This window comes from Heptranchias perlo, chromosome 14 (genome assembly GCF_035084215.1).
Source record: "Heptranchias perlo isolate sHepPer1 chromosome 14, sHepPer1.hap1, whole genome shotgun sequence".
NCBI lineage: Eukaryota > Metazoa > Chordata > Chondrichthyes > Hexanchiformes > Hexanchidae > Heptranchias > Heptranchias perlo.
In genome coordinates this window covers 64050776-64075467 of record NC_090338.1, presented here as the reverse complement: position 1 = coordinate 64075467, position 24692 = coordinate 64050776, and the positions used below count along the sequence as shown (strand labels likewise).

At 45.5% G+C, this 24692-nt stretch overlaps 1 protein-coding gene across 3 annotated transcripts in view; it reads right to left on the bottom strand.

Moving 5' to 3' along the window:
- LOC137332583 (dihydropyrimidinase-related protein 3-like) overlaps positions 1–24692 on the bottom strand; it is a 193010-nt gene that overhangs the window by 73834 nt on the left and 94484 nt on the right. For all 3 annotated transcript variants that reach the window (XM_067996513.1, XM_067996514.1, XM_067996515.1), the window contains exons 2-4: positions 24354–24442; positions 16131–16315; positions 1728–1892 (exon numbers count right to left, since the gene is read on the bottom strand). In XM_067996513.1, coding sequence (XP_067852614.1) covers positions 1728–1892; positions 16131–16315; positions 24354–24442 — 439 coding nt within the window. The remainder of the gene's footprint in view (positions 1–1727; positions 1893–16130; positions 16316–24353; positions 24443–24692) is intronic.

Below are 24692 nucleotides of genomic sequence, written 5' to 3'. Positions count from 1 at the left end.
TCACCCCCCCCCCCCCAGGAAACCAGATGACAACACGTGATTTATCCAGTGAGCTAAAATACGGTGAGGGCACTCCATGTGACCCCTGGGCTGGCTACAGTTCCCTAGATATTGGGCAAGTAGAGGCACACACTTGGTCGTAGGGTGTGAACACTCAATTCAGAGGTGGTCTGTAACTCATGAACTCAAGGAAAAGCAAAATCAAGTGTAAAAGCCCAAAAATATCACATACATGAACTGGTCACCATTTACCCAAATCATTAACAGCTCCAACACCGCACAGCTGAGAAGGGACAGTGCAAGAGGAAGATCTGTAGGTGGCAGAATTCTGAGGAGCTTTGACTTTTTTTTAAAAGCAGAACCAGCACGAGATCTAAAGCATGAAGGTGTCTAATGATCTATATTCAACACTGCTCCCTTTTGAGACACTCTAGGCGTGCTCATCTGCTTCTTCAGGTTAGCTTAAGACTGCCAAGTCCTCCATTTTAACTGCAAGCTCATTACTGGTGGATGCTTTTCCTCTGGGGCCTATGAAACAACTTATTCTTCGGTGAAACAGAAAAGACCAGATCATTGATTCAACATGCTATTAGACTGCACTACGACATGCTTTTGAGGCTCACTTGTGTATTACCAATCCATTGTTTCAGCATGTATTAATAAAGGGATGTGGTCTTCACGAAAAGTTCTTGGCAAACTAATTTTTAAATTTTTGCTTTGGGAGGGGAAATAGCTAAAGGATGCTCCATTATCATGCTGGCACCAGGCTCACCATGTCAATGATGGGTTGGGGTATATTTAGGACCTCAAGCGGGGCAGCTGTAAACAAACAAATCCGGCTCGTCACGCTCTCTTCTCACAAGAATCTGAAACAAGGACTTCAGCCGAGAGTCTCTCCTGTACAGTCAGTGCGGGTGCACAATTAAACAGAGAAGTGCATTAAATTGGGAAGTCAAGCATCACCCTCCACGGGAAGAAATATTTAAAACGTGGCTGAAGCAGAAGAAAAGGCTCCGATCACTAAAAGCAACTGTTAACTCTTTGCCTGCTGGTTGAGAGGGTGAATTAATGCACAGTGTAGTATTAATCCCTTTGTCCAGGAAGGTTCTAGGTTTGATTCCCAGTCTTTGCTGAGCTCAGTTGAGGTACTACAGCATCCTTGGCCTAGGCCAGGGTGGAAACAATATTAATCAGTGGTTCCACTTAATTTGCCGCTCAGCAACCCCTGCTAGAAAGTGCATATGTGGACAGAGAGAGACAGGGTGGAGAGTCAGAGAAACACAAGTAGGAAGAGAAAGAGACAAACAGACAAAAAGGAGAGCGAGAAACAGAGACACAAAGAGAGAAACAATGTAGGAAGATAAAAGGGATGCAGGGACAGAGAGAGAGAGACAGACAGATAGAAACACAAGTAGGAAAAGAGAAAAAGAAACAGAGGCAGAGATAAACAATGAGAAACAGACATTGAAGATAGAGGACAAAAAGTTTTTTTTGAGGAAGTGGGTTGATGAATGCAGATGGGAAAGGTTAAACAGAGAAGCAAAACAGGAGTCAAGTCTGAGGCTGCTCAACACGTGGAGTGTGGCTAACGATTCTCCAACACTGGTGCCTTGAGCAGAGGGCTGAAGGAATGTTTTCCTATTGTGTGCTACCTGTGTACTTCACGTCACGTTACATAAACATATACACTGAACACAAACACATGTTTTGTGAAGCATTAAACAGACCTTTCTCTTTGACAAGAGTCTGGATTTCCTCTTTCACGCCCTCGTTCCAATCGGTGATGTCCACGTGCAGTGAGTAATCGCAGCACGACTTGCTGTCCGCCCACTCCCGCCACTTCTCGTAGGCGGCCATGACACTGCTCTCGGGCTCCGGGACCACGTGGTCAACTGGGGAGAGAGGGAAGGAGAAGTCGGGTCAGCGTGCGGCACTTGGTAACACTGCGCGCAGCCTCAAGCAAAGGCCTCGGATTCCCACATCCTGACCTATAGGTTCCATCCATACCCTTTTGTCTTTCTCACAGCACTACGAAGTCAATGTTTAAATCCTGTCAAAATGCAATTAGCTTCAAATATATACACGAGATAAATGATTTTTAAAAAGACCTTTTTAAAAAAAACATAGTCGGAACTTTACCCTTTAGACTTGCAGTTCTAGAGTGCCTGAGGGAGTTGGGGAACAAATGGTTTATCACGAGCCCAGGTTTCCAGAATGACTGACAGGCAGAAACCATTGTTCACTCAGCCTAAGCTGGTTTATCCTCTTTCAGAGGTGTTTTCTCACGGTCAATGTTTTTCTAACTAAACCCTCGATTTTAATTTTATGCCTCCTACAATCTTGCAGGCACGGATTAATTCCCCAGGCCAGGGCCGCCTCCTGTATGTCACAGCTGGGTCTCATTTCCCCTCGTGCTGCTCAGGCTGGCTTACCTCACGTTTAAAATGGAAGCGAGCGCTCAGCGAAGGCCGCTGAGATGGGTCGTCGAGCGCTCGTGGGTTGCCAGGTATCTGAATGATGATGGGTAAACGAGCAGCGCCTGCAGCTTGCGGGCATGTGGCTCATTATTGCTCAGCTATCTCAACATGGCATCTTGCCCGGCTACTGACTGTTCAGGAATGACAACTTCTGGTGGTGCTCATGTCCGCTCTATCCCATAGAAGTTACACAATGGAAGCAGGATATGGTCATTGGCCTCAAGGAAGGCCATGAAAGAGAAGCTCAGTATCCTTTTCTTTATAGGTTTTGGTACACCAAACTCCATAAAATGATTAGCATTCCATCGCTACTCAGATTATTAAATTATTTGAAAAAATTCCAGCCTCACTCCCTTCTCCTAGAGGTGCTGCTGCATGCTGGGGTGTGGGCCCGCAATCCTGGCCGCCCTCCGCCACCTCATCCTAGTGATGGTCTTCTTGTGCAATCGTCGACAGTATCGGCAGACTATTCAACCACAAGAGGGCATCAGAAGCAAGCCCAATTCTGTTCTCAGAATCATACAGCACAGAAGGAAGCCATTCGGCCCATGTCAGCTCTTTGAAAGAGCTGTCCAATTAGTCCCACTCCCTTCTCCCCCCGGCTCTTTCCCCAAAGCACTGCAATTTTTTTTCCTTTTCAAGTATATATCCAATTCCCTTTTGACCCAACTGCCATTCTTGTCTGAGATCAGCTACCTCAACACAGACCAGGAATCGAATCCGGGACCTGCTGGGGCTCTCTCACACTGGCCAGACTCATTAGGCCAATGGGACACTTCAATGGATGTTTCCACGTGTATGAGCATTTTCAACCCGTACTGAATTTGAGCCTATTTGCTGTGGCCGTCTGCACAATAGGGAGTGAATTGTGGCTGTTCTCTGCCAAATTCATGCCACATGAGGACAATTAACCCTTTCACTCACTACTTCTGACCTTCCAGAGTACCACTAAGCACTTCAGTCCGGTTGTGCTCCCTACTGAAATACTGAGATTTTTTTCCCTCCATTTTGCTGCAATTGATATTGAACTGCATCTGAAAAATTATGCACATTAGTGAAATGGTGCTTACATAGTTTAACATGTGAAATACACTCTGGTTAAAGTCACCCAGAGTGCATGCAGGGCAAATCCCAAATACAAACAACAAAAAAATCACCCAATTTTGTGTGAAGAAAATTGCTACTCAACAAACAGACAAACTTTCTCTTGCCTGGGCTGGATTCAAAGCCAGGTGCCAGAGGTGAAAGGTTAACGTTTTAACCTACCGCACAAACCAACACCCCATGAAAATGCATCGGAGACCTGGGGGGGACATCCAATTTCACAAAACAAAATGGAGCGAAAGACAAGAAAAGACAAAATGCCCTTGAAAGTCAATGCGATCTCTGCAGATCCACATTCGAAATGTTCTGTAACACTTCTGTTTTAAGCTGCTGTAACTATCTCAAAGGCCAACATTTCTTTCAGTTGGCCAACTGAAGTTTCAACTTTGAATTGTCTGGAGAATGCTCATCGCGGTTAAAGTCTCTGCAAAATAAATAAAAGGACAACAAAAAAACACTTGAATGCTCAGATCCGATTCTTGAATGCCAGTCACTTTTTCATCTCCTCTCATCCGAAAGCACCTTGTCTAAATGGTATCAGTCCCCCACCCCGACACTGAACCTGGCTATCAAGCAACAAAGTGCATTCACAGCAGGCTCGGAGAGCAGATTTCCCGTGTGGAATTTTTATTTTTATAGAACTCCCTTTCTCCACTGGCACAAGAGGAACAAGGAATCATTATATTCAGGTAGGCCGCTTTTCAGAAACTAAGACACAAGGGGAGAAGGGAAAGAATGCCACCAGACACTCCGGCCTACAGATTCTTAAAATCCCCAACGTGCCTTTATGAATCTGTTTAAAGACTTAGAACAGCAAAAATAACATTTCTGCAGTAAGCCTAATGGTTCCGATGACAGTCAGCAGGTCAACAAGCAAAGCTGCAACCTCTAAATCTGCCAAACTCCAGAAATATGGAAGATTTAATGTTTTGGAGCCAAGGTGCCATTTATCACCACCATGGGGACCCACTGAAATCCATATCTGCAACGCTCAGTTGTATACTGTGAACCCTCCCAAATTTGCAGCTCCCTGTTGCTACGAAAAGTGTTTTTTTTTAAAACCGTTGCCATGGTGCAGTTTTTGTTGTTATTTAACATGACTAATAGATCCCAGAGCTCGAGGATGTAGCCATTTCTCTAGGGTAGAATTAAAGCTTGACATCATGAGAGGAAAAACTCCTCAGGAACACACTGGGGAATTCTGCAGAATCTAACGCCAGGGCTCTTGGAAGTGGGCAACATTTGGATTTGAATGAAAATCCTGACAGTTATTGTTCTGTTGCTGCTCCCAAGGAAGAGGGTGCAGTGCACGGGTGCAAAAGCCGCACGGAATTATGTTCAACGAACTTTCCTATTCCTCATGCCCAGACCATCATTTCTTTTTTTTTTTTTTAAAAAGGGCATACAATGGCCCGGAATTTCTTGGGACGCTTAACCCCATTAACAACGGCGAACCGCTTTCCAGCGCAAAAGTCCGAGGAAGATATGGCGCAAGCGAGTTCAGCCAGTTCCCGCGCCACGCTGTAATTTCCCAGGACTTTTGCGCCGTAACCTCCGTCAAAACCCTCATTAACATAGCTCTGCCCCATCCCCTGTTCAAACTAGCCGCGAGTGCGGCTTTCCCACATTCATGCTAGTTCTCTCGTGGTGCCCAGTTACGCCGAGAAATCTAGACAAAGGTGGGCCCTGGTGTCACCTGCTAATAGCGACATTCATGGCTCTTAAATAAGTTAACAGAATTAATTACTCAAACTTTGCAACTTCATCTTTGCTGTTTGGAATTGATTTTTCCCAGGTTGTTTTTTTTGGCTCATCTCTTACTGACATCATCAGTTTTCCTGCCCAGAGTCACGCGAGTGTCGGAAGCAGAGATTTCTAGGACCCAACACCCCTCTCGACACATTCAAAAGGGCCTTCAGTGGCCCCCCCCACTATTACAACACTATCTGTCCTACATTACAACAGAGACTACACTTCAAAAGTACTTCATTGGCTGTAAAGCTTTGGGCATCCTGAGGTCATGAAAGGCGCTATATAAATGCAAGTTCTTTCTTCTTTCCTTTCTATTACGGAGGAGCAGAGGGAGGAGGCACAGCGTGTTAGGCACTGCGGAAGGAGACGTCTATTCTGAGCTAGAAATAGTGCTTCCACCCAAGGCTCCCAGGGCCCACCATTAGTCACGCCACTTCTGAGGTCCGAGGAATGGCGCCATGTTCACTGCGTCGTTCGCCGTTTAGTTTCCCAGTTTGTGTCAGGAGGATCAGCGCGCCAACCGGTGTGACTTGTGCTATAACTTGTCAACTATGCCATTCCAGTAAATTCCTGGCCAATGTGTTTGAGTCCTGCCCTTCCAACTGCTGGATGTCCACTTGCAATATACAGACCGCACAATGATTAGCTTTCCAGGAAATTATGGCTTAAATTTGTGTCGGGAGGGTGGGCACATGCCAACCAGCGGGACTTACGGCATAACTTTCATTCCAGGAAACTCCCAGCCAATGTGTTTTGAGTCCCACCCTTCCAACTGCTAGATGTGCATTTTGTAATATACAGGGCTGTTCCCTCCTGATACAGGGAGGCACACAAAGGCAGAGCAACTGTGGGGGGGGGGGGGGGGGGGGGGAGCTCAGCCCTGGGTTATAGTGTGCTTTCAGTGTGAGGGATCAGAGGGGACGCCCTGGTTTCCAGTAGCATCTCCTTCATCAGTCTCTCACTGCAAAACTCAATTATGGAATTGAATGATCCAGCCAAGGGCAGGCATGAGGAGCTACAGCAGCATGAGGCAGGTGGGGAAGTTTAATGAGTCAATTATTTTTCTCCAAAACTGAAATCCCAGTGCTCCAAAATTACCTCCCGTGAGGTGAAAAGTAAAAACAAAAACGTGTAGCTCAGGGTGTATAAATTTCCCTGGAGATGCCAGTACAATAAGAGTTAATTAATTGGGCAAAAAGTAAGCACAGACAATGGTGTTCACTCAATATTCATTCAGACAAGTAAGGTAGACAGCCTGGCATGTTAACTGGCTGAGCACTTGCCCAAAGGACCCGCAAGTAAAATGTCAACATCAATCCCTGGCCTAAGTTAGTGTTAATTTTGAAGTAAACTATTTCCAATATTTGAAACTTAGATGGCTTTACAGTGAAATAGAAAAAAGGCAACCATTTTAACTGCATTAGATTTGCTGACATTGTCGCTCTCTTAAATGAGAGTCTCATCAATTAAAGGGACAGAAATGTTTAATTTAACTGATGACAATCCATCCAAAAAGAATTCAAACCGTTACTGAAGGGACTAAAGAACATTTGAGCTCTTTTTAAAATGACAGAGGCAGCCATCTTGATTTAAACTGAAATGATTCAATTTTGAAACAAACATGAAAAAGAAATAATTTTCACCATATTCTTCATACTCCAAGTGAAACCTATCCTCTGAGCAGAGGTGTCCAACTCCGCTCTGCCCAGTGCCAAGCCTGTATCCTTACACGGCCTCCTTACTTCTTAGGAGTGTCTCTATTTCCATCCACAATCATTCAACATATTTTGCATTCAATATACTTGATGATGAGTTTATTACATAGTTTCTTATGACTTTGAGTTGTAAACCTATGATATTAAAGAGGAAAAGGTCATCTTACCCATCAGGCTTGCTACTTTAATTGATTTTGACCCCGTCTATCTTGTTGTCTCTTGTACCATTATACTATTGATATCCCCCAAGTAATTTATTTCGTAACTCTATTACCCTTTGGGTAAAAAGTCCCCCAATTTCCCTCCTCCTCAATTTTTAAACTTGCCCTCTTAGTGTACTAAACTTTTTGCCTTAGTCAAAAATTTGCTCAGATCAACTTATAATCCTGGTCAATCAGGTCACCTCGAAGTCTCCTGTTTTCACAAAGAATGTGTAACTCCTCACAAGGTACATTCCTGGGATTTGGGGGGTGGGGGTGCAATTTCTGAATTTGCTTCGCCAAGGGGCCTCTTGCATCGGCCAACATAATCGGGAAACTGCTGCCCGCGATTTTCAATCCATTAAAATGAACAGACAGAAAATCATAAGCAGGATGCCCAAGAATTCCGAATATGCACTGACCTTGCATCCTCTGTACACTTGAGCTCATCCAAAACTCTGCTGTCCATATCCTAACTCGCACCAAGTCCCGTTCACCCATTACCCCTCTGCTCGTTGACCTACATTGGTTCCCGGACCGGGAACATCTCAATTTTAAAATTCTCATGCTTGTTTTCAAATCCCTCCGTGGCCTCGCCCCTCCCTATCTCAGTAACCTTCTTCAGCCCTATAACCCTCCAAGATCTCTGTGCTCCTCCCCGATTTTCATCACTCCACCATTGGTGGCCGTACCTTCAGCTGCCTAGGCCCTAAGCTCTGGAATTCCGCCTCTAAATCTCTTTCTCCTCCCTAAGACGCTCTTTAAAACTTACTTCTGACCAAGCTTTTGATTACCTGTGCTAATATCTCCTTATGCGGCTCGGTGTCAAATTTTATTGATAATCGCTCCTGTGAAGCGCCTTAGGATGTTTTACCACGTTAAAGGTGCTATATAAATGCAAGTTTTTGTTGCTGACCTGGGTGGAGGAGAGGGGGCGTCTCTCTGTCCTTTGATGTCCGGATATAACCCTGGCGCCTCACCTCAGTCCTGTCTCAAGGGCAACGATATCCTTAAATTCCTCGGGAACCGCACCTCAAGCTACAGTCATTGCTTCTAACCATAGAGACTTTTAATTCTACGGGTACAAATGGTGGGCAAACCTGCTTTCACCTTCGCCAATGATTGGTTCCTCTCATGATTACAGGACAAATCTGCAGTCAATCTTTTTCTCCAGGAAAAACAAATTGAACAATTTGACAGAGTCCCTTGAGTTTTTTTTTAAAAAGACACACAACCACCATGATTATTGGAGGCAAGCAATTTACATTTCAGGAATGCAACTCGATTAAAGGGTCCACACAATAGCTGCACCTAGTTCTAGTGTACGACTGCTAAATTTGATCTCAATTTTAAAAAAACTTTTTCTGGTACTGAACCAATAACTGAAATCCATCCAGCGAAAGCAAGAATAGGTTCAACATCACTTTTACAAAAATGGTGTGCTGAGTAGGTGGGGCTGGTCTATAAAAATAACTTGCATTTATATCGGGCTTTTAATGTGGTGGACAAGCAGTGATTGACAGTATCGCATTCTTTCATCAACAGGAGTTTCAATAGCTTAGAAAATGCTACAGATTCACAGTCTTCTTAGTGTTCAGTTCTCTTTGCAAAAGATTTTTGTTGTTTTGCAAATCATACACCGTACTCACAAATCCATCTTTAAGAGCTCTCCGACGTTAGCCTTCAGGAAATAAAGTGAGAAAACCTTCCCTCTCAGGGGCCATCAGTTTTCACCAGACTACAGGGAAAGAAGGGAATGGAACTGGAAGTGGGTATTGCTTTGCATGTGAATGGAAATCCTTACAATGCTGTCACAATTCCCAAAGAAGTGGGCAGGGAGTTATAAAACAGACTAATGTACTGCCCATTTTTGTGCCTCCATCTCTTTTGTCGCCTTGTGTCTCCATTGTTTTTAAAAGTGACATACTTCTAAATCCCTCCTCCCACACCAGCCGTGTACGATCATATAATAATGCTGCTTCCTCCTGTCTGCCCTCTCAGGTGAACGTAAAAGATCCAACGGCACTATTTCGAAGAGCAGGGGAGTTCTCCCAGGTGCCCTGGCCAATATTTATCCCTCAACCAACTGATTACCTGGTCATTATCACATTGATGTTTGTGGGACCTTATTGTGCACAAAATTGGCTGCCGCGTTTCCCTACATTAGCAAGTGACTACACTTTGAAAGTACTTCATTGGCTGTAAATTGCTTTGGGACATCCTGAGGTCGTGAAAGATGCTATATCAAAAGCAAGTTCTATTTTTTCTTTCTTTCACCCAGTAAATTTTCATTCATGCCACACGTACGCCACTCCTGAAGGTCACCACGGATGGCGTGGGAGGAAGCCAGTGCACCCACAGATTAACAAGAAAATAATGGTGACGATGCCTTAGACACCACATTGGTCCCCTGACAGCCTCCTTAGGTTTAAGCCTCAGGCACTGCTGAAAATCGGGGCTGGAGCGTCTTTTGTGCTGGCATGCCACACAAATTCTGCCCTTTCTCTTCCTGAATCTCAACCCAGGAGAATGATTTCCCACTGATTTTTCATTATACAAGGACTACATTCCAGGACCAGTTTCAAGCTAACATCTGAGGCTGCTGGACTCCACCCTGGCCGAGGGTCATCTCTATTTCGGGCAAGTCACTCTCCTGCAGTACTCTGTGCTGTTTAAAAGGTGTTGCTGGGGTGAGAGAGATGTGAACACTCTAGGGGGCACTTCTGTTGTTGACTGAGACAAGCAGCAGAGGGGAAGGAGAAGTGTGTTTAAATCTTTGTTCATTCAGTACCTGGGACAGTAAGAATATGCTCATTACAAACGTGCATTCTTGGACACATCGACTAAGCAGGGATGTGAAGCTGGTAGATTCAACTCCGTAACCAATAACCAGCAAGGCAAGCCTGGCCCAATTCAGATTTTCACAGCTCCTCTCTCAAAGTCACATGCCAAGCTCAACTCACACCCACAATGCCATGCTTATTAAATAACACACGTGTGTCATTTTCAGCATGCTTGCGACACATTGCCAAAGGTCACAGGTCAGTGTGTATAATAAGTAAGTCAGAAGCCGTGGCCAACACACGAAAGCTTCACAACGTTGGTAGGCTATCGTAACAAAGGCCAGTAGAAATTGAGTCAGATCAGTGCGTTAAGCAAGTCACGACAAAAGAAAGAACTTGCATTTACATAGCGTTTTTCACCTCAGGCAGTCCAAAGCACTTCACCTGAGGAAGGAGGTAGCCTCCGAAAGCTTGTGAATTGAAAATAAAATTGCTGGACTATAACTTGGTGTTGTAAAATTGTTTACAACTCTTCAAAGAGTGCCATGGGATCTTTTGCATCCACCCGAGAGGTCAAATGGAGCCTCGTTTTAATGTCTGATCTAAAACACCATAAGTGTCATCCGTAAAGCCTTAAATCCGAGTAACCCAGACAGGCCCCTAAGGACTACCAGAGAGATCTCTCCCTAGGACCAGTTTAAGTAATCAACAGTGATGGTTTTCAAATTTCCTGTAGCTGTTTTTGGAGGCTTGTCAGAAATTTAATCACAATTCTAATGGGCTTTGATTCATCCCTGCCTCCAACTATGACATGTCACAAGTGTTATATTCCTGGACCAGACCAGCAACAAAAGTGCAAATCACAAATAATTCGCAACCCTTTCCTTGCCTCACCCTTACTGGGTCACAGAGTAGGTCAGCACACTGTACTATCACTTCTAGGGCTTGGGTTTGAATCCAACTAAGACTGATGGAATGAAAGCGTCCTCTCTCTGTGGCTGAAAGGACCCGATGTGAGATGGGGTTGGTTAATTTTAACATGGTTCCTGGTGAACACTGTCCCACAGCAGAAAACAGGCTGCAACTTGGCATGAATTGCACTATGTTGGTCTTGCCAGCGATGCCCACATCCCATGAACGAATAAAAAAAAATGTTGGCAATCACCCTCAAAATGACCATAAAGATTGCTGGTGCAGGAACTCAAAATGTCACACAGGTGCAGTAGGGAGCCCTGTTCTGAGGTCAAGTATGAAGGATCATTGTTTGGTTAATGTAGAGGGAGGGAGTTTTACTCAGCATCTAACAAGTGCTGTATATCCAACACCAGAGTGCTTGATGTTGACAATGAAAGGCCAAAATGAGGAGGTATTCCATTCTTCACCTTGATCAGCCAAGTCCACCCAAGATATATATATAAAATGAATAAAAGTGAATAAAAATAGTACCACTTTGATCTTTAACATAACACTAAAGTTGACTAAGAAGTCTGGGACTTACAATATATTTAATATCCGATTTGGCTCAGCTCGTTGCGTTCTCTTGCTAATAAATCCAAGAAGGAGTTTAGGAGAGACTCTTTACCCAGAGAGTGGTTAAAACATGGAACTCACTACCACAGAGAGTAGTTGAGACAAACAGCATAGATGGATTGAAGAGGAAACTAGATAAGTACATGAGGGAAAAAGCAATAGAAGGATATACTGATAGGGTGGGATGAAATAGAGAGGGAGGAGGCTTGAAGCATAAACACCAGCACAGACCAGTTGGGCCGAATGGCATGTTTATGTGCTGTAATTTATATGCAATTCTATGTAAACCCCTCTGCCTCTCCACCCCCTCTCCTCCTTTAAGACCCTCCTTAAATCCCATATCCCTCCTGATATTTCCTTCTTTGGATTAGCTTCAATTTTTTTTGATACACCTCAGTGTACATTAGGGACTTTTTTTTAAAAATAGGCGGTATATAAATGAAAGTTGTTATTGTCAACCTTTCTGATCTTGCCACCTCTCTAGCCATTTTCAAAAGCCTTCTTACAACCTACCTCTTTGACTGTGCATTGAGTCACCTCCCCCAACTCCTGCTCAGTGTCTGACCCACTCCTCTGTGAACTGCCTTGATGCCTTTTTGTGTGAGGGCACTACACAGGAGCACAGGTTGTTTTCAACATTATGATGTTTCTTAACTAGCTCAAATTTTAAAACATCGCTACCTTGGATTCATGCTTCTCACCATTTACAAATAAAAGTCTTTAACAAGTTAGTGCCCCATTTATATCGCAAACCCACTTCCTGTGTAGTTGCAGATTTGGCCTGCTCACAGTAGGGGGTGAATTTGCAACACTGACCGATACACAATTATTGAAAAGTCACAAATGTGTTTCAGTCTTCCCAACAACCAGAATAAAATGGAGACCCAACAGTACCACCAGGGCCTTGTGTCTGGAACTAGGGAATAAAACCACCTCACAGACAGTGTTCTGTGACTCTGGAGGGACGTAAGGCCCTTTATATCACAGTCCTACCTTTAAAAATATAACGCCGTTTTGATACTGGGGCTCATTCAATTCAGGTCTACGAGTCGACTCCCTACATTTACACCACAACATCTGGCTCTCGTGGCCTAGGAGTTAAATTGTAAACCCAGTTCTTCCTGGATCTACGAGGCTGCACTTGGGATAAGCTGGATTTATTGGTGTAAACTCAGGAAGCTGGTTCTCGGATGCTGGTCTCCTAGAATCTGAATTAAATAAGCCATCTGTATTAAAGCGGTTTAAGAGCTCACATTTATCGTGAGGTGATCGTGGAATTGCAGAGGTAACCAGAAGTCATTAAGCGTGCCAAACTATCAGGACCGTTCCTGTATCTTAATGCTAAACAAATCCTCGATGCTACTCAAAGTTACAGAGGCAAAATGTGGTGGTGGCGGGAGGGGGGAGTGAACAGAAGAAGAATATTGCAGATCTTTGTGAAAGCTGAAACGAGGAGTTCCGAATATTGCCTTGGGGAAGACCACAATATTAGGATTCTAATATTCACCCTGATCCTTTCTGTATTGCCCAGGAAACAGGATCTTCTCCACAAGGGAAGAAAGGCTATTTTTAAAAACCCCAGTCAGGGTACAGGGGTTAGACACTGGCTTATCACCTCTGGGTTAAAATCCAACTCAAGACCGATGGGATGAATGTCTCTTCTGGCTGTGAGCGTTCTATTGCGATGATTTCGGGCAGACTCAATTCAGTTCCGAGTGGGCACTGGGGCCCACAGCACACAACCTGCACTGACTGGCAGTGTCACTCAGGAAAGTTATAGGGCGGCTGGAGTGGGATATGGAAAAACAAGGTCACACTGAGGCAGCAGTGGCTGCTGCTCTGAGACTGGGACTGGGGCACATCAATCTGTGCTACATTCGACCTGGAAGTGCTCAATGCTGACAGAGTGCCCGAAATTTCCATGAAATCGGTCGAATTCCATTCTCTAGCACAAGTTTTTTTTTAAAGAAACCGTCCCAGTTATGTACCTCCTAGTGGACACTTACAGAATGACATCTTCAGAAAGCTGGGGTACGTTAACAGAGAGTGAGGCAAATGAACATGAAAGGAGATCTCGAGAATAATAGAATGGTTACTGTACAGAAGGAGGCCATTTGGCCCATCAAGCCCATGCTGGCTCTTTGTAAGAGCAATCCATTTAGTCCCATTCCCTCACTCTTTCCCCGTAGCCCTGCAATTCTTTTCCCTTCAAGTGTTTATCCAATTCCTTTTCGAAAGCCACAATTGAATCTGCTTCCACCACCCTTTTCGGCAGCACATTCCAGATCATAATTACTCGCTGCGTAAAATGTTTTTCCTCTTGTCGCCTTTGGTTCTTTTGCCAATCACCTTAAATCTGTGTCCTCTGGTTCTCGACCCCTCCGCCAATAGGAACAGTTTCTCTTTATTTACTTTATCTAATGTTTTGATTCAAATCAGAAATGAAATAAAAACAAATAAAAGAAAATGGATGATTCAGTGAGTTAAGGTAAGGGCATTAAGGGATATGGAGGAAAGGCAGGTAAATGGAGTTGAGACACAAGTCAGCCATGATCTAATAGAATGGCGGAACAGGCTTGAGGGGCTGAATGGCCTACTCCTGTTCTTATGTTCGTTTCACTTCTGGGACTTGGCTTCAAATCTAGTCCAGATTGATGAGATGGAAGTCTTCTCTGCTGGCTGTAAGGGTCTAATTTTAAATGAGTGGATATTTCATCGTAATCATGAATTGACAAATCAAGGTAATACTAAAGTGGCAACCTCACTCAAAGAGCACAGGAACATAGGAACAGGAGGGGGCCATTCAGCCCCAACAGCCTGTTCCGCCATTCAAGTAGATCACGGCTGATCTGTATCTTAATAATGGGCACAGGATGGCTGATGTGGGGAACGGGAATCATCGGACTGGTGAAGTTGGAAGTGCTCTTCTGAAGGTGGAGAGAGCTTTACACAGCATCTTACTACAGACCTGACCCAAGTGCTTGATACCTGACTGGGGAACTGAAGTAGGAAAGAGTTCTGTTCCTCAGCACGAACATCCTTCACTGGGATAAGAAAAAAAGAATGGAAATGACGAATCATCAATTAGACCTTCGGTAGTTTGTAAAAAAAGGAACCTTGCAGCCATTTCGGGAGATTTTTAGCCAGATAATGAAAGAGACAACCCCTCAAACAGGCCCCGTATTTGGATGGTTCCTGGACCTTTCGCAGTGAGGGGCAGAACAAAGGCATTTCAAAGAATCTCTGCTCACACGACTAAACTTTGAAAATTTGAACAAAAGCAGAGCTTTCCGATGACCTAATAGGTGAAGGAGCCATGCAGCTATCTGCATGACAGGCTTGAATGCCAGTCAATCCCTGGTCTGTGCAGATCACAGCTGTGGTAGCACTTTGGGTGCTACAATTTGCCTCAGTGCTCCTGGATTTGGGGGTGGGTGTGGGGGAGGGAGCTGCAAAAGAGTCAGTCATGAATCCCATTCCCAATCGCCAATCAGTGTCCCAGCTCCAAACACTTGTGCAGATGTTGGGTAAAGCTGGACGTGGCTGTGTTACCTGACTCACGGTTGAATAGCTTGCTGGTATCTAGGCTGACACTTGAAGAATGGCCATTAGGGCAAGAGTCAGCACTCTCAGGACAGGGAGGGAGAAAAGCAGAAATTTTAAAAGTAAAACACAAAACAAAGATTAAGATCAGATCTCCCACCCAATAATCCCCTCAGATCTGACAGCGATTGAATGCCACGTGGAAAGAAGGGTAAAGGAAAGACCAAAGACCAATCCATTAGATGGTACATCCTCCCCAGTAATAATTCCTGGGGGGGGGGGGGGGTGGCAAATAAAACTGTGGCTAATTTCAGGAAAAACTCAGGAAAATTCCTCCCCAACTCCCTAAGGCAATCAAGCAAGCTCCAGAAGACCATGTTTACCCAAGATGTCACTGGACAGACATAAAGCCCGCCCCCCACCTCCCATATATCCTAATGTCCTTAGGAACATAGGATTGAACAGGACCGGAAGATACCACTTTTCACTCCAGTTTATCAATCACACCTTTCAATAGCCCTGTCTGCCAAAAATGTCCCCCTCAGCCTCTTGTACAGTGCTCAGAACTGCAAACACTCAGGGTGGGGGGAGCAGATCTTTGCTTTGTACATCAGCGCTCACACTCGTCCAGACAGTTAGTTCCTGATCTGTAATCGTTTGGAAGCAGGGGAGAGAGCACAGAAGGGGAATTCAACATCGCTCGATAACAAGACCATACAATTGGGGGCTCAATTGTCTTTTAAACTCTAAAAAGGGCTGCATTTGTAACATTTAGTTCAACACATTCATCACAAACATCAGAAAATAAATGGGGTTGTGGGATGCTGCAGCTTTAAAACATGATTGACAGAAAAATATTCATGCAAGGAGCTTTCTTTAGATACATGATGTGCTTTGTTGAAGTGTGCTGTTAAAACTCCCATTAGCTCCATTGAAATGGCAGTGCAGAGAGGCAATTTTTTTTAATTGAAGAGCAGCTTAAATGGATATGGTTTTAAATATGAATGAGGAGGCTGCTGGACTCACTTATCATCGTGGTTCCACCTGCCAGGGCAGCCTTTGTTCCTTGAATGAAATCGTCCACAGTGGTGGTCCCCTTGTAGGGCATCTGAAAATGGGTGTGCACATCAATTCCTCCGGGGATAACCATCTTGCCATGAGCCTCAATGACCTTCACTCCTCCAGGGACAATCAGATTGTCGCCTATTTGCCTGACGAGAGAAACAAAGCACGTTTAGAGATTTTTTTTTTAAATGCTCATTTTCACGGGTACATTTCACATTTTTTTTTTAAAACACAGAACAATAGCACCATAAAAAAACGGAGTGAATCATAAAACATAAATCAGTCAACAGGCTGATGGGCAGGCACTGAGGTAGCAATGAGGTTAATGTTCCTCAATTAGCTATGGGTGTCTCATGATAAGTGACCATCTTGAATCTCCCAAGCTGCTGTGCTGTGAAACAAGGGGCATGATTTTAGCTGGGAGCGGGAATTCAGCCCGTCTTTAGATACACGGGTGGGGAACCCCGACGCCAATTGAGTGCGTCGCAATCTGAGACCGCAACTCAATTGAAGGCGAGTATTTGTGCTTCCTGGTATCCCACATGCCTGTCGGGAAGGAAAGGAGCAGCGAATCGGAGAGAGGGGAGGGAGGGAGCGAGCAAGCGAGTGGGGGCCGTGGAAGAAATCGGAGGGGTGGGGGGAATTGGGGGACATGGATGACATCATGGGCGTTGGATAATATCAGTGAGTCCAGCATCAGGGGCGTCCAGCCTTGGAAAATCGGGGGGGGTGGGGGTGGGAGTGGGGGGAGCTGTGTCCAGCGTCGGGGGGAGGGGGTGGTGTAGGAGGTTGGGGGGGGGGGGGAAAGAGGGGAAATCGGCCGATTGTGCGGTCCTGTTGGCCAGGTGAGCTTGTTGGGCCTGGATAAAGCACTCCTGCTCCTCCAGGCCCACAAGCATTGCAATAAAAACAAACACTCACCTCATGGATCAGGCCCTTCACGCCTGCTTTCACCTGATGTGGATCAGAAGCAATGGGAAACCCGAACAGGTGAGGTTAAAGTTGTTTTAAGTTTTTGTGCATTACAAAAGTAAGTACCTCAACTATCGCAGTGAGGTACATTGCCCCTTTAAGTATCGGCTCGCTGGCTTTAAGTGGGGACGGGACTTCCGGGTTTCTGTTGTGTGCGCGCGGGTGTGTTGGAGCCAGGATGCGGTCCCGCTCCAAAAATCCACTATTTTACTGCCCACCCACCCGTTCTTGGGGATTAAAATTACCCCCAAGGTGTCACCACCCAGTTCCTCCTCCCCACCTCCCATCTATCCCCTTTCAAATGCAGTTTAAAATTAGACCCGACCCTGCAAGAGTTTTTTCCTGCCAATTTCCACCCCTCCTGAAGGCATTAACCTATCCTGGGGTTTGCTTCCACAGGCTGCAGACACTCTCCAGTCCCTTGCCCAAACGACCAATGATTCACGTGTGCCAATGAGCACTGGCTGCCTTTTCAACCACCGGGGCATCACAGTCAAGTCCGATCCCGTTGTCACTAGATGCCCATACACTAACCCTTTCTGGGCAGTATCTCAGGATTGTGATCAGGAGCAAGAACCCTGGCCAACTGCACCCTCCCTAACTCGGAGGTACTGAGGTCAATCGCAGGACCCCTGCCTCCACCTTGGCTGAAATTGCCTAACTTAGTACACAACAGGTATTAAACCCTGGGCCCTTCCTGCCTACTTAATGGATAAACTCCTACATGGCATGATCTCTTTTTGTTCACTCTTTTGGAGTGGGGATGTGTGGGTACATACCTCTTGTATTCTTCATTGTCCCAACTCAGTTTTCTCCCCTCCTCTCCTATAAGCAGGCTCTCAGTGGGCGCTGTTCCCCATGTGCTGGCCAACCTTTAGCACCCCCTGGCCAATCTTCATGGATACATCTAGATAGTATCAGCAGGCTATGTGACTATTGGAGGCGGTGGGTGGGGTGCGGGGGGTGCAGGCTGATTTTTCTCCCTTATCTACCCCCAAGACACAAAGTCCAATTGTAACTGTCTGGTTGAGATCAGCTAACTGAGCTGAATTGCAGATCAAGCCTAGTGGTTTCCTGGTTTAAGCGGCTCAGTTTCAGACTGAACGATGTATTTACCAACTGAACCATCAGGGAAACCACGACCCTTCCTTTTTAAAAAAAAAATCTTATTTCTCTCTCCTCCTTCCCCCACACTTTGATCTCACCAGGCCAGGCACCAATTGTGACCAAGAGGGCTTTGGCCGCAGCCCTCTGCCAATACTGGTCAGTGTCCAATGGTCACCCTGTCATGACCCTGTGATTTTCCCCACTCCGTGCTGGGAGTTCCCTTTACCCCCCTTGGTCACTGAGGCAGAGACTGGCTTATCCATGGAGCAAGAGGGGAAAGCAATAAGTGAAACCCACTTCCTGTTACTATGAATCACTACACCAACAGATCAATACATCATTAAAAAGCTGCACTCTACCCCCTCCTCCAGGTCACACCAGCTCTTTAATCTTAAAGGTAAATTCCTGCTTCCAGATAACATCTACTTAAAGCAGGTCTCCTTCCAATATTTTCTTTTCAGAAGAACTCTATTGCGTAGTAAAAGCTAGTTTTGAAGTGGATGCTTTCCACTTAATGAGATACACTTTGATAACTGTGCAGCCATCAAACTGGCTTTTATGACCAGATCCCAAGATCTCACTGGTTGAACCAATGTCTATCCAGTACCTCATTTAGCATCTGAGAGATATTGGTTTGGCACTCTTAGCTCTGCTGAAGCCATTTTGGGAGCAAAGCATTAGAAGCTCCTGGACAGTCTGACACCAACCTCAAGCTTTGTTTTGGAACCCTACGTCAATTAGGAAATCTGGGCAATAAAGGGATGCATGGCTTGATAACCAAATCCTTCATGCTTAAAACTATGGCATATACTTGGTCAATCTTACGATATAGCAAATTTCCTCCTATCTATACTGGCTGTTGTAGAGACGAGCCGAAGAAAATTTGAATAAAATTTTTAAAAATGAAATGAAATACTCCTAGTTCAGACTGGTGGGACAATGGTATCTCTGGCTGTAAGGACCCTATGCGAAATGACTCTAGTCTGTCTCTAGTTCCTATTGGGTATGAATCCAAAAAACAAAACTGCTCCTAATTAGGCACTAAACTGGGTGCATCAGCAGGAGACCCAAGGTTGGGGTGAAGGGACTTTGTTAGGCAGAGTAGGAGTCTTATTCTGTATCTCTGATCTGAGAGGGTTTGATGTTGACACACTGCTGTTGACATCCCATGCCTTCAAGAGCACAAAATAGAAGATGGAAAATACTCCTCATATACACTTTGCACCCTTTTTATTTTCATCCAAGATTTCCCAGCACAGTAGCCAAGCTACAATCGGAGAAAAGCTGTCGTATAGGATGGCAGGCTTTGCAATTATTCTCTACTACCTTCCAGCAGGAGCAAAGACATTGGAATCATGGGATGAATCCGGCATATAATCCGACACTTGGATGGCTCAGTTGGTGACTCATTCCTCTAATTCATAAGTTCTGAGAGTTCATGGCCCATTCCAGGATTTGAGCACATGGTATATATAGGTTGACACTTCAATGCAGGACTGGTGGGGTACTCCATCTCTCTCAGGTGAGATATGAAACTGATGCTCTGCTGGCCTGTCCAGGTGGGAGTAAATGAAAAAAAAAAAAATCGCATGGCAATAATGGAAGATAATCAGGGAGTTCCCCTGGTCTCCTGAACAACATTCCTCCCTAAACCACAACAGACAAACTGGTCATTTATCTCACTTGCTATTTATGGGACATTGGGGTTTGCAAATTTGCTGTTTGCCTACAAAAACACTTAAAAGAAATAATCCATTGGCTGGGAAGTGCTTTAGGACATCCAGAGGAAATGCAAGTACTTTAAACTACATCTGCAGACATGGGCCCAGCTTCTACACATATGCTGATGACATACAACTCTTTCTCCAGCACCTCTCTAACCCCTCCACTGTCTCCGCATTGTCACACTGCTAGTCCGACATCCAGTCTTGGATGAACCACAATTTCCTGGAACTAAACATTGGGAAGACTGAAGCCATTGATTTTGCTCCTGCCACAAGCCAGCCCTTGCCACCAATTCCATCTCCCCCCCCCTCAGTCGCTGTCTCAGGTGGAACAGGATTGTTTGCAACCTAGGCATCCTATTCAATCCCATAATCCTCTCCATTATAAAGACGGTCTACTTCCATGTCCATAACATGGCTCGCCTATGCCCCTACCTTAGCCTACCTGCTGCTGAAACCCTCATCCTTTGTCACCTCCAACTCGACTGTTCCAATGTTCTCCTGGCCGGCCTCCCATCCTCCATAAACTTCAGCTCATCCAAAACCCTGCTGCCTGTATCCAGGTGCCAGACACCCACCATTCCTATCCACACTCACCTACATTGGCTCCCAGACCCCCAACACCTCACATTTAAAATTCTCATCCTTGTGTTTAAATCACTTCATGGCCTCGCTCCTCCCTATCTCTAACCTCTTCCAGCCCTACACCACCCTCCCAAACACACTGTTGCACTGATTCATGGTCACTTGTGCACAACCCCTTCACTCCCCCATTCGTGGCCTTGCATTCAGCCGCTTAGGCAGAAAATTTGAATGTGGAGCCGAAGCATCTCAGCCTCTCCACCTCCTCCTTTAAGATCCTCCTTAAAACCCACCTCTTTTATCAAGCTTTTGTAATCCTGCCCAAAGCTCCTCCTTTGTCTCAGCGTAATTTTTTTGATTATGCCTCTGTGACGCACTTTGGGATGGTTTTCTACTTTAAAGGCGCTATATAAATGCAAATTGTTGTTGTTACTTTCTTAAAGAAAATAGGGATGATGTCAACTCTCCCTCCCCACTCCAATTCTCCTTTACAGTGGGGTACAATTCTCTTGTTAAGTGCCCAGACTAGAATAGTCTGCTGACTCTCACTGTCTAGGCTCACATATAAAGAATGGGCACTTAACAAGAGAATTGACAGTGAGAGTCAGCAGACTATTCTAGTCTGGGCACTTAACAAGAGAATTGTACCCCACTGTAAAGGAGAATTGGAGTGGGGAGGGAGAGTTGACATCATCCCTATTTTCTTTAAGAAAGTAACAACAACAATTTGCATTTATATAGCGCCTTTAAAGTAGAAAACCATCCCAAAGTGCGTCACAGAGGCATAATCAAAAAAATTACGCTGAGACAAAGGAGGAGCTTTGGGCAGGATTACAAAAGCTTGATAAAAGAGGTGGGTTTTAAGGAGGATCTTAAAGGAGGAGGTGGAGAGGCAGAGATGCTTCTGCTCCACATTCAAATTTTCTGCTTAAGCGGCTGAATGCATGGCCACGAATGGGGGAGTGAAGGGGTTGTGCACAAGTGGCCATAAATCAGTGCAACAGTGTGTCTGGGAGGGTGGTGTAGGGCTGGAAGAGGTTAGAGATAGGGAGGAGCGAGGCCATGAAGTGATTTAAACACAAGGATGAGAATTTTAAATGTGAGGTGTTGGGGGACAGGGAGCCAATGTAGGTGAGTGTGGATAGGAATGGTAAGAGTGGAACAACACAGCTGAACACAACTCAGTCCTTGCTCAACATTAACGCATATGCTTCCCTCCTCCACCCCGCCCCACCCTTCCTAGCCTGGAGACAATGAGGCCAAGTGTAGCCCCTTGCTGCTGACCCAGCTGGATATCAGCTAACTTGGGACAGACCAGGGAATTAAACTGGGACCAAAGAACTCCCTTGGCTTTGACACTTGTGGCTTACTAATGCATTCTAGCCCAGCTGCATGATGATTCCATCTCGTGGCAAGAAAATATCAAACATACCACAGTAGCTGATCTCAGCAAATGGAAAATATTCAATGTTACCCATGGTCTAACTGGCAGATGAGATGATCAAAACAAATTACTGTTGGAAAACAAGACAGTGGAGGAGCTTATTGTGCAAGTTATTCAGACTCACCCAATTGAGAAACATATTGCCTAAACCACAAAGACCAGGAAAGCCCTAGGTTTGATCCCTGATCTACTAGGGCTGCTGTTTCGCTGCTACAACAGGCCTCGAAAAAAGAAACAGCGAGGGCCCCACTGCCAATCACTAATTCGCATGTGTGGACATTAGATGAGGGAAGAAGTGGGCTTGGCTGTGATCTACCCACCCCTCTCCTCTCCTCCTAAAGGTTGGCTAGCCTGCCAGCACTCACTGTCCTGGATCACAGGCAAAGGGTGATTAACATAGGTGAGGTACCAGAGGGCTGGTGGTAGAACAGCACTCCACTATCAGTCACTGGCCATGGGGCGGTGAAGTAAGGGACAGAATAGGAAATTGAGGAGGAGAAATTCAACTCGCACCAGAGACCAGTGCGAAATGGGAGGAGTGATCCCGACGCACGCCCGAAGACGTTGGCGACAGACTCGCGTCAAATCCGGCACCGGGCCTTGCTTGAATTAAACCGGCGATTTGCGGAAGGCAATCGGGTGTCCCAACGTCGCTCACTAGTCGTGGCTTCAGGAGTTTCATCTGGTTATGAAGTCGAGCCCTGGTGGAGGGGGGAGGTGAAGCAATGTGGGGGGGGGGGGGGGGGTGGTCAGCCTGGGCCCGGCAGGAGCCCTGCATTGTTTTTGTGGAGCCGAAAGGAGCACTCTTGCTCTTCCTGGCTTCACAGAAATGAAACTATTAAAAAGAAGGTTTCTTACCTTTGTGTGAGTGGTCTCCATCCATTAAGGACCACGGGTCAGGCTGCTGAAGACCTGGAACAACTGGGAGGAGCATGCACCGTGCAAACTCCTCCCAATTGATGACCAATTTTGCAATGGGGTCCTACAATCAGCATTGGGACCCCGATACGCTTATACCAGGTGCCCAACATCTGTTTCGGGCGGGCACCATGCAGACCTAGAAGTCGCTGGCTTCCAATCTGGCACTTCAAGGGGAGATCGGACAGGGGAAATTGCGTCCCAAAACTCGTCCCCCCCCCCAACGATGTCCAATTTCTCCCCGATTCATTAATCACAATCAATTTTCCTCTTCAACTCGCCCCCATCGTGTGCCACAAGGCCTACGACCAACAGTGCACCCACAGTACCTCATGGTTCCACTCCTTTTACAGTTGGACTCTGACACGGAATTGCAGCATAAGGGTACTCTATAGGGGGGAATAGTTGAACGACCGAGACTAAACAATGAACCAAATGTTTGCTGACTGAAGCTGTGTTTGTCGTCTGTGGGATGTGTCAGAAACACTGCAACCCACAGCACGAAAGGGCTCAGATATCTGAGGGGCCAGGAGGGAACTGCCTTCATCATTCAATTCATAGTTTACAGCACTGAAAAACATTTTATTTTTTGAAGGGATTGGTTATCTGGTACGGAGGTGGTTCAAGTCCCGGAACATGAAGCCATCGTGTTGCCTGCAACAGACACCAATCGACTTGAACCACAAACCTTAAATATTCAAGCGCTTTCAGGAAAACTAGAGAGATAAAAGGTACAGGACAATGTGTACACAAAAGAGAGGTTAGAGTACAAAGACGGGGGGGGGGGGAAACACCTATTGCACATGGCCTTCCTGTTGAGCCATCTTACATGGCAAATCTATCTGAATTATCTTGCTAAGAGCTCGCCAGCACACCTGGAAGATTCCAGACGTTCCTCCCAGATGTCTGATCTACCCATGCAATAATGAGGCTAATGAAAGGTTAAAGGGTGGGGTGTGTGCATCGCTGGCAAGACCAGCATTTATGCCCTTCCCTAATTACCCTGAGAAGGCGGTGGGCCTTCTTTTAAACTGCTGGTGCGTTGATACAATTCAGCAGATCGCTAGGAAATAAGAGTCAACCACGAGGGCATGGGACAGGAGCCATATGTAGGCTAAACTGGGTAAGGATGGCAGGTTTCCTTCCCTGAGGGACATTAGTGAACCAGCTAGGTTTTTAGGACAATCCAACAGCTTCATGGTCACTTACACTGATACCAGCTTTTCTAGATTTTAAAAATATTTTTAAAACTGAATTTAAATTCTCAAACTGCCATGGTGGGAACTCACGTTCTCTGGATTACTAGTCCAGTAACATAGCCATTACACTACTGTACCCTAATATCATTTTGTTGGTGATTGCGCCAAAGCACAAACAAACATGTACTTTTCTAAGTTAGTTATTCGGGGGGGGGGGGGGGGGGGAAATTGCACGTACTTGATGAGACCATCTTCCATGTAGAGGTCAGCATAAACAGACTGGTCATCGTTGACAATCCGGCCTCCTTTGATCAGCAGTCGGTCACTCTATAGATAGAAATTCAAAGTTAATTCCAATTCATTAATCAAAATACAACTCAACTGATGGTAAATTGCACAAGTATCTGCAGATGCTTCAGTTGCTGAAGTGAAATCCAAGTCTGGTCTACAGGCTTGGATTGCTATAGTTTTTAAATTCTCCTTGCCAGCAAAAGAAACTTAACAGTGCAAATACTTAAGGTTGCCAACCCCGCAGGATTGTCCTGGAGTCTCCAGGAATCGCAGGATTAACCTCCAG